Below are 10906 nucleotides of genomic sequence, written 5' to 3'. Positions count from 1 at the left end.
TCAAAAAAAAAAAAGGAAGTATGAATTTGCTTTGCCCACAAGGGCTCTGCACACCTGGTTTGGTGGGTCAGCTTAAGGTGTTCAAGTTGAAGGATGTCAAGAGTTTGATACCTAGGTGTGTCCATCACCAGAACTAATCCAACTAAATAGATTCGAATTTGATCAGATATCCTATCCAAATCCGAACAGTTGACATTCTTAAATGATCATCTCTCTCTCTCTTTCTATTCTCCCAACTGTTAAACCTTATTTTTTTAAGGAAATAACGCCTTATTTTTTTAAATGTCGAGAAAAATTTCCTTGCCCAAGAGAACAATATTTGTGGCACTTCGATTTATCCGTGTCGCGCGTCACCGATTCGTCTCTCTGTATGCAACAAATAAGGGCGCTAACTTGGCCTCATCCTCTTTACCTCTGCCTTCAAAAATTGAGTCCCCCTTCTCTCTGAAGCAAGTGCTCTCTTAGCGGAGCGGCCCCCTTATCTCTCATGGCCGCTCTCGCTCCCAAAGTACCTCACTCCCTCTCCTCCAACAAACCAAAATCTCCTTTCTTGGTTTCTCTGAGTTCGAAGTCAAACAGAGCAACACTACCCACTTCTCATTGTTCTTCTTCTTCGTCTCCTTCTGCTTCTCGATTGGTTTCTCACTCTGCGTCTTCGTCTCCGAGTACTCTGTTTGGTTCCTTGAAGGTGGGTTCTTTTTTCTATTTCAGAAACACCCATCTTTGTTTTTTGTTGTATTAAAACCTGGTGAGCTTAGTTGCAGTCGTTTGCTTCCATGTTTCTGTAGGAAAATTTCGTGGGTTTGCAGAGGAACTGGTCGAATTTCACTAGTTTGAATTATTGGGTTGTTCGAGATTATTACCGACTAGTCGATGCGGTTAATGCCTTTGAGCCCCGGATTCAGAAACTGACGGATGAACAGGTCGTGTTTTGGTCGCGTTTTCGTGTTTGGTGTGCGTTGTCTTGGTTTGTATTTTACATGATTATGTAAGGATTGGGTTTGTTTCCGGTTTCTGTTGATTTGTTATGTTCGTCGTTACTATTACTGCTAGGAATTCTCTGCTTCTTTCTTGTGTAGTTTTGTTTCCAATGTTTATTATGGTTAATTATGGTATCTGCACCACTCAGTGAAGGGACGGGTTCTACTGAAAGTTATGCCATTTCTATGTTTGATTTCCTCCAAAAAATTCAATTTATGTGCCAAAAGAGGAAAAAATCCGCACTTCTCTCCGTATCACTGAAACGTAATCGTTTCTTTGTGTTCGTTTGTTCGTGCGCATGCACACATTTGTGATTAGTGGAAGCTTTGAGTTTGTAGCTGTGCTTCTGCTATAGTTACTTTGATGGTTTTGTTCTTGCTTGGATTATGAATTTATTGGCTTTTTACTTCCAACGACTTTGGGAGCTTTCACTTATGATGTTTATCATGTATACTTTGTTGGTTGACAGCTTCGTGCAAAAACAAATGAATTTCGCAGTCGATTGAGTCAAGGAGAAACCTTGGCTGACATTCAAGCAGGTTGGGATTCCTCTTGTGGATGTAACGGATTGTTGGATAAATGCATTTAGAAATTCTTTCTGATCAATATCGTGGTTCTTGTATCCCCAAGAGGCATTTGCTGTTGTCCGGGAAGCTGCAAAAATAACATTGGGCATGCGACATTTTGATGTCCAGGTATAACATATGTACTATTTAAAACCGAAGTCCTTGAGTAACATATTTTTTGAGAAGATTCTTTTTTTTCTTTTTTCGAGAAGACATTAAGTAGCATATTGGAACCTTCTACTTATATTTATTTGCTTTTTCTTTCTGTTTCGTTTCTAGATTATTGGTGGTGCGGTACTTCATGATGGTTCCATTGCTGAGATGAAAACTGGTGAGGGGAAAACTCTTGTTTCCACATTAGCAGGTATAGTAATAATTATGCTTCAATTTAATGTTTCTAGTTTCATATCTTCCTCTGGTTTTGGGTGCTTTGTGTTATTATGTGGACTATTTAAATTCAAATGAACTTTTTATCCTTGAAATGCTTCTGCGTCAATTTAAAGACCACTAACTCTTAATTCATTGAATTTATTGCAGCTTATCTCAATGCACTTTCTGGGAATGGTGTTCATGGTATGCCTGGAACTTTCTAGTAAAAGATTAGTTGGGAGCCGATGAACATAATTGCTTTGTATTGATTATTTATAGTAGTTTCTCTTTTGCAGTTTTATTATCACTTGCTACTAGACATAGATCTACTTATGTATGAATAGGAGCCTTCCTTTTTGTCCCTTAAATGCGATCTACTTATCTTAGTCTTCATTTATCTATTTTATTTAGCTTTATGGATGTTTTCTTTTTGAAATATATAGAAACTAATCAAAAGAAGTACAGAGTGCAAGGGAATGGATGATAATTGGCCTTCTTCTAGGTTAAAATCAGGCCACAAGTTTGGGACCAAATCTATTTTCTTTATCAAGACTAGGGCGGCTGTCGACCATGTATCCTTGGGATTTAAGGCTTGCAAATATTGAATAGAACTATAGTGACCTGAACACCATTAAAAGACTGTGGGGTCTGCTCCTTCCATGTGAACCTCCGTATGCAGCCAAGAGTCATTACCTTTTAAACACCCCACACTTCTTCCCCTTCAACCTAGCCCAAGGGGATGAAGGCAAGTCTTTGACTCATTTACCTTCCATTTTATTAATATCTGAACCACCCAAGCCAACCTAGTAAGCTGCTTGAAGAAAGGGCAAGCTATAGAAGGTGAAAAATGGGACCTTGAGTGTTATTTACACATGACAAATGCATCTCAATGGGTAACTGGGTAACCCCCCTGTATGATTCATAACCAACAAAAAAAGCCGGGCCCAAGGATTGGCCTTTTATTCCATAATACATTCTTACAAGTCAACTCCATCTTTGGTGGAGCTGTGATTGCTAGAGCTACTGACTCAATGCAAGATAATCTTTGAGTTTTGGAGGTCATTGTCGCTCTAGCAACCTCATAAGCTCCATCCAATCTGCAGACTCTTACTTCTGAAGACCACACTTCACCTTCACTTGCCTACACTAGCCAGTAGCCACCTGATAGCAAGGGAAGGGAGGGGTGTCTTAGAGATTTCCATATGGAAAAGCTTGGAAAGGATAAAGTTCATGGTCTTATAATCAATCTGCAGGTTGTTCTTTTGTTCAATCCAACCTTTACAAAGCTCTGACGTGGTCCTTCATTTGACACATGTACATTTTTTTGGTGCTCCCACCATCTCTACTAATTTTAACAAAATAACCATCTTTCCTCATGAAAGAGCAACCACCGGCCTGTCATATGGAGATCTCTACTCATTAGAGTGATCCTCCTTATCCTAAGACCTTCAAAAGCAGTTGGATGGATGACCTCCCAATTTGTTTACTCCTCCATAGACAACTTGCCATAACCTTTAGAATTTTTCGGAGACTCTTTTTTGACAAGTCTATGGCTTCACATGACATTACTTTATTTGAAATCTTAGCAGGTTCATATGACGTGGTATTATTTGAAATCTTGGGATAAAACGGAAGTGAACCAAAAGATACCTAAGCATAAGAGCTAAATGTTGATACAACAACATAGAATCACTTCTAGGAACATAACTACAATAATGGAATGAAAACATGGTGTTTAGAGATAATCCAAATAACGTAGTTTCCCTTCTCATGGTCAAATCTGATTGAATTTATCTGATCATAAATCTTACACTTAGTGCCTATTAAAATTTAAAAGACAATTGGATTTGATGTTTCAATTTTACAGTAGACATGTGATTCATAGCTAGATAAAATGAAAATCTAAAACAACAAAGTCTATGCATAGGGTTAGAACGAAAAGTAACACTACCATTCTTGGTACCTTTGAGCAAAATACCATCTTAAGTCCAGATAGAAGCTGATACAGATTTACAATTAACTAAAAATAATAAGCATCTTTGCATGTAAAATGGGGACCATAATGAATGAAACAATGAGCTGGATGAGCATATTTTGGACAACATGGTAATTTTGGCAGTAGCCAAATGAACACAAGAATATGTACAAAACCTTTTATTGTCTTGAATGGCACATTACATGAGAGCAAACCCCCTTCTGTTGAATCATAACCTTCTAAGTAACAACCACACACTGCTGTATCATCCATGGTGGTGAAGTTTTATGCTGAAAGTGAACGTGTGTAAGAAGTTGTTGAGTAACATTTTTCCTTTCAACTCTTATTTTTTACCAGCACATGAGAGCACCTGCTAATTTTAAATGATGACCAGTTCTCATTGAAATAGTAAAGAATCCTAAATGCTATCACACATTTATGTGCATTAAAGGTTGTTTCTATTTCTTAAAGAAGCAAACCAGAGGGAAGGCGGCAGAATTTGCATGTAATAGAACAGAATATTGCTAGATTCACTTACAAGAGCGATTCTTCTATTATTATCATCAATATGTTTCTTCAGATGGCTAACAATTGCTATGATTCTATTTGTTGATTTAATGCTCTCGTGAGTCATACAATAACATTGAAAGATCATATTCTTAATTCTCATGACCATTTAGAGTTAATATTTTCTTTGTTCGACAGTGGTAACTGTTAATGATTATTTAGCTCAGCGTGATGCTGAGTGGATGGGGCGTGTTCATCGTTTTTTGGGTTTATCAGTTGGTCTTATACAGGTACCATCTTATTTCTTTCTGTGCAATTCTGCATTAAGTATATATGCTTTTTTTATTTTTCTAATAGATTGTTTTGTAGAGTGGCATGTCATCTGAAGAGAGGAGAGCCAGCTATTCCTGTGATATAACATACACCAATAATTCTGTAGGTTCTCCTTTGTTTTTCACACATTTTATATCAAATTTTGTCAAGATTTGTTCATTAATTTTGATAGATGCATGCAATCACGTGGATTGCCTTTTTCTTACTGGTGTTTCTGTGTCTCTCCCATAGAGCTTTCTGTCTGTTTTTTATATGGTGGTTCTGAATTTAGGTTTTGGCAACCTACAGGAACTTGGTTTTGACTACCTTCGCGACAACTTATCTGAAAGTAAAGACCAACTTGTTATGAGATGGTACATGCTCGGGTCTTAGACAAGCCTAATTTATAAGAGCCAAACAACAAGTTCTACATTTTACCAAAACTGTACCAGATCCATTTCACTCTGCAATGGTTCATGATGTTAATTAGTTCAAATTTTTTCTATTTTACCAAAACCAGGCCAAATCCATTCCATTTTGGAATTGTTGATGAAGTGGACTCGGTCTTGATTGATGAAGGGCGGAATCCCTTGTTAATAAGTGGTGAGGTAAGTTTTCTACTGAATATATGTACTTCTCGATGGGGAGTTTGATGAGTATTTACCTGATAAGATGTGATATGGAAGTTCCCACTATTTCTTTGTTTGATAGGCTAACAGAGATGCTGCAAGGTACCCGGTTGCTGCAAAAGTAGCTGAGCTTCTCTTACGTGGCCATGTAAGCTTGTGTCTTGGTTTTCTGTAAGAGTTGGTTGTCCATCTTGAGAAAAAGAAAGAAATAGGAACTTGACATCCCTAAAAGTGCAGATTACTTAATACATATGTCATTGCCACTTGCAATTCTAAGCTAACAGAAGGAACAAAAGGAAAAAAGGTCACATGAAATAACTTCTGCTATTGGTCTTGGCCTTATAAAGTTCTGACCTTTTGGCTGTCTTTTGCAGCACTACAATGTGGAACTAAAGGATAATTCTGTGGAATTGACTGAGGAAGGAGTTGCTCTTGCTGAACTGGCTCTCGAAACAAGTGATTTATGGGATGAAAATGATCCATGGGCAAGGTATATATTGAAGCTGCTTTCCTGATATCTCTTCTATTTGTCTTCTTGATTGTAGTTATGTTGTTCATCATTTGACACAGGAGGATGCAAGAATTCACATAGTTTATGCTTTTTATACTACCTGTAAATACGCTACTTCTATGTCATCCTTTCCTTAAAGTCTGATTAACTGAAGGTTTATCAGTGATCCGAACATTTGTACTCTCTGTCTTCGTTCCTTAAAGTCTAAGATGGTGTAAATCATGTTGAACATAATGTGTATATTAATGTCTCATGCTAAAGAAACTGCTAAACTGATGTATTATTTCTTCAAATCTAGTTTTTTTGGCATCAATGTGCTCAACTGATGCTTGAATGGTTTTTAATTGGGTATAGCTTCCAAGGCCATTAATAATACATTATGTCATTCTATGATCAAATATGTTATTGGTGTCATCATTTTGAAAATGAGAGTGCTCTAGAGAATTAACTGTGTCATATTTGTTCAATTGAAAAGAGGCATTAATCACATGTACTACAGCCCATAGTGACAAAAGTTAAAAACGACAAAATATCAGCAGCAAAAAACTCGTGCGAAATAGAATTTTTTTGAAGATCTCAAGTATTTTTTGGAAAATATCGAAAATTTAAAATAAATTAAATATATAAAATTATAAGTTTTTAGAAAGAAATGCAATAAAATATTAAAAAATAAAAACACATTTTTTAAAGATCAATATCTGATAAAAACGTAAAGATTGGCCCTGTTTAAAATGTGATATTTATGTTTCTACGAAAAACTCATGATATTTTGAAAATATCATGAGAAATAAAATTTTAAACATTTTAGGTAATTTTTCTCCTCATTGGGGGAAGTCTGAATCCTCCAACGATTGCAGCCTGCCTGCTTCATAGTAAGAGCTACAGCTTTTGTTTATCGTATGCCTACCGATGTTCTTGGTGGACCCTATCACATTCTCCAACCTGATTCTCCTCCTTACTCTCTTGTACCGGTAGTCTTTGGTTGTGTGTGTAAGGTTCCTGTGTTGGATGTAAAAGGGGATAATTGATCATACTTTTGTGAAATGCGTGTTTATTGGCCGCCACCGGGCTTTCTAAATGTTACACCCCCCCCCCCCCCCCCCCCCCCAAAAAAAAAAAAAAAGTGTCTCTAAAGATGTCATGTTTAAAGTGTACCCTATTTCTCTACTCTGCTGGAAGAAGAAAGTGTTCCTTACCTGAGGTTTTTGCGAGATTTTCATAAATCTCATGATATTTGTCTCACTGCTACAACCTACAGGACTACAATATTGAGAAAAGGTAACACAACAAGAATACTTAAATGAGAAATACAACAAAGAATACAAGATGATGGATACGATTTCCTTTACAAAGAAAGCCACAGATGGAACCATGTGCATGCTCTGCAACACTGAGTGGTTAGAAGGCAAGAACACTTTTAGAGCAATAGATACAGCTAATGCCCCTTTACATAAAGAAGAGTAAATTAAATACATAATATAACCTATATATATATGTATATATATATATGTGTATGTATGAATAAATGCATGTATATGCACTATTCTCAACTCTTGAGTAATTTGAGTAGATAATACACAACAGATCTACACCGAATCAATTGCCAGGCCTGCCTCAAATAGCTATACTGCTGTCATTATCGGCAGTTTCATGCAAGGTTGTAAGTATCGTATCATTGCCCGTATCGGTCAGCCCAAAATAAGATGTGTCATAAAAAATCATAATTTTTTAATAATAAATTTCAAAAAATCCTCCAAAATCATGAAAAATCAGAAAAAACTAGAAAAAATTCTAAAAAATCATAACACATGAAACAATGATGAATTGCACAAAATACAACCATAAAATCATATATGAAGCATTTATGTCTCTATAAGCTGTACAAAACATCATCAAACATCAACAATGCAAAATATTAAATATCTTGCAATTAAGAACATTTCACAAGACTCATACTTTCATATTACATAAACAAAAATATTATTGCAATAGTTGCACTTGATTTTCAATTGGTTTTCACTCATTACTTGAGTGCCCAATTGCCATGACGGATCATCTTTGTTGGAGGAGTGTGGAGCTTGATTTCTACCTTGATATAAATCTCTAATTTTTGTGGATCCAACTTCGCAGTAAGTTGGCAGGGGGTTGCAAGGAGACAACGACCCCCAAAGCAGAAGTTTTTTGGAGGGTAGCTTTGTAATTTTACTCATAATAAAGATTTTTTTTATTTTAACCCACTTTCTTAAGCGAAAAATGGTGAAAATACACTTTTACTTTAGCAAACCGCAAAAACCCTCTCTTGCGTATGAATCATCTTCCAAATCGCTCTCACGCATAGTTGGCAAACTCATGACTTGGGCTCGGATCGGACCCCTACTGGGTCACCAAGTCAGCGGGTTGCCATGGTGACTCGGACGAGTTAGGACTCTATATTTTATAGTGTAAGCACATGAATAAGACATGAAAACAACTAAACTTCGAGCTAATATGTCAATAGCTAAGTTACAAAAACATATAATTATACATGATTTTTAACTTTTTTCATTGAACAATATTAGATTCTTCATAACAAGTGACTTTATATAAGAATTATGCATTAAAATAAAAAAACAATGATAAAAAAATTTATTTAATAGGTTGGATCGGCAGTCTTGAATCGTGACCCGGTTGGGGTCCGATCCGGGTCGACTCGAGCGATTCCCGAGTTGACTCGCCGTTTTTGCCAACTATGTTCTTACTAGTCCTAGGGTGCATGAATACCTCTCTAATGACTTCTACACAAATGAGGGAGTTGACCTTCAAGAGGTCTTTAAAACCCAAAACTGAAAAATTGCGATTCAGCCCCTTTTTAAGTGTACTGACCTTGTATCGTACGATACAGTACGATACACACTCGTATCGCGATACTAGTATCTTACAATACAGTGCGATACATACAACATTGATTTCATGGCAATGCAATTTTCAGTAGAATTTAGTGTCAATTTTTTAGGCAGATCTCAGGAACATTTTGGACAAAATGTAATTACAATTATCTAATTTTTTTAATGAATTGAAGAAGTAGATGAATTCAAATATTAAAGAAAAATAGAAGAAGATTTTGCTTAAATTGGGACATTTCATTCATGAAATTATCAATACATACACAAAATTACTGCTATTTTCAGCATATCTGGTACCGTCTTTTTCCATTGACATTCAAACCAAAGGGAACATAATGGAATTGGAGTATTGTTTTCACAGAAATCTTCCATTATCAGGGCATATGCGGCTAAGGATAGTTTTATGGTGCCTTGATCTTATCGTCGGCCTTATTTTTTGGTCTTGTTCCATCTTGTTGATGAAGAAACACGTCATACAACAGCTATATTTGCATCTATCTTCAGCCTGTTTAAGGAGAAGATACATCTAAGTGCATTTCTCAAAGCATCTGAGAGATATGTGCCTAAGGGTGGTCTTATGGTCCCTTGATCTTCTTGCCATCAATTACTTCTTGATTTTATTCCACTGTCTTGATGATAACCTAGCAATGATTTTATTCCATTATGTTGATGAAAGAAACCTATCATAGAACAGCTATAATTGCATCTATATTCTGCCTGTTTTAAGAGTAAATGCATCTAAGTGCACTATCTATTAAAAAATCCAGTAGATGTTGTCTGAGGATTCATTATTAATTTAATTTAGGCAAGCTATAGACATAAGCAAGCAAAAGAGACGAAGAAAAATAACTAGGATTACATTAGATAGCATTAGAAGTTGGAGACATGGATTTGAGTTTTTTGACAATTGTTGCTAGTTACTTTGACTTTGTTCTTTCCAACTAATAGTGTGGTTATTAATGACAGGTTCATTATGAATGCTCTCAAGGCTAAAGAGTTTTATCGCCGAAATGTCCAATATATTGTTCGCAATGGTAAAGCACTTATAATCAATGAGGTAAGTTTTCAGAATATTTCTTATAGATTTTTTTTAAAGAGAATCATCAATATAATTTTTCGATAAGGGAATCGTTAATATGATTGTTCAAAGACTCCTTATTGTCTTGATGACTTTGGGACTTGTCTAGAAAAACAAGAAGCAATCAGGTTTACTTGAAAATTGCTAGCTTTTTTGTCCCTGGTGCTATTTTGTTAAGGTTAATTCTGGGTACTTTTTGTATGTCTCAAGTTCAAACTTCAAACCACCAAAGGGTATTCTTGTGACTTTACCAGGAGTGCGATTATGGGTCCAATTTCACTCCCGGGGTTTACCAACCAGGGTGGGGCCCAATGTGGGCTGACCTGGGTGGCTTCCTCATTATCCAAGAAAAAAAACGAAAAGAGAAGGATTCAGGTACTTTTTTGGCATAGCTAATCTATTGGTAATGAAATGACAGGGAAAAAGTTGTCTCTGTTGCTTTTAGGGGTGTAACTTAGTTGCCTGTGGTAGTATTTTGTTCAGGTTCATCTGTTTCTGTATCAGGTCCAAATTGGACATGCTCCTGAACCAATATTATGATCTGGTCTTGCTCTGGGATTAAGAGTTTATTGGATCCATATAGGTCTTTGGTCATGGTCGACATTGATTTTAACTGGTCGGGTAGAAACACACATATGTCTCAGGCCAGATTGAAAATAGACCTGAATCACTTTGGTTATGATTCGGTTTCAGGTATGTAATTGGCATGGGTGAAAGGTGGCTCCATTTCCTGGTCAGTTCCAGAATGGATTACAATAAATCATGGGTTTTGCTTTGGATCTGATCAAAATCCAAATTGGTTCAGGTTCAAATATTGCATATCCATGAACCAACCCTTTTTAACTGGCTTAAAATTTTTGGCCCAAGCTAACACATTGTTCATAAAGCCAATTCGGGCTGGTTCAGGTTGGGTTAGTTGGGTCTATAGTCTATAGACTCTATACATACCACTTATACCCATAGTTGCTTCCTTGAAATGTATCTATGAGTGGGATCTATCTCTAAGTCGATTCCTTCTTTGAGATATAAAAGGCTAAATCATTCTTTAAAATTTTGGTGTATATGGATGCTAATTGTTTGATGGATTGTATTTTTA

General features: G+C 36.2%; 1 protein-coding gene across 6 annotated transcripts in view; it reads left to right on the top strand.

The window, feature by feature from the left end:
• The first annotated feature begins 360 nt into the window (after positions 1–360).
• The window catches only part of SECA2 (Preprotein translocase SecA family protein), a 54424-nt gene continuing 43878 nt past the window's right edge, over positions 361–10906 (top strand). For 5 of the 6 annotated variants that reach the window (XR_016430376.1, XM_089996993.1, XM_089996992.1 and 2 more), the window contains exons 1-13: positions 361–688; positions 789–923; positions 1451–1520; positions 1612–1676; positions 1827–1911; positions 2085–2120; positions 4597–4688; positions 4768–4833; positions 5020–5084; positions 5231–5318; positions 5422–5487; positions 5714–5829; positions 9699–9789. Coding sequence is in view for 5 of the 6 variants with exons in the window: in XM_089996993.1 (XP_089853119.1) it covers positions 488–688; positions 789–923; positions 1451–1520; positions 1612–1676; positions 1827–1911; positions 2085–2120; positions 4597–4688; positions 4768–4833; positions 5020–5084; positions 5231–5318; positions 5422–5487; positions 5714–5829; positions 9699–9789 (1176 nt within the window). In the remaining variant the exon portion in view is untranslated. Of the gene's footprint in view, positions 689–788; positions 924–1450; positions 1521–1611; positions 1677–1826; positions 1912–2084; positions 2121–4596; positions 4689–4767; positions 4834–5019; positions 5085–5230; positions 5319–5421; positions 5488–5713; positions 5830–9698; positions 9790–10906 lie in introns of those variants that run through there. The other variant, XM_089996996.1, reaches the window with a different exon arrangement.

The sequence above is a fragment of the Nuphar pumila genome, chromosome 2 (genome assembly GCF_984573655.1).
Source record: "Nuphar pumila chromosome 2, dmNupPumi1.hap1.1, whole genome shotgun sequence".
Lineage (NCBI taxonomy): Eukaryota > Viridiplantae > Streptophyta > Magnoliopsida > Nymphaeales > Nymphaeaceae > Nuphar > Nuphar pumila.
This window is presented reverse-complemented; position numbering and strand designations above follow the sequence as displayed.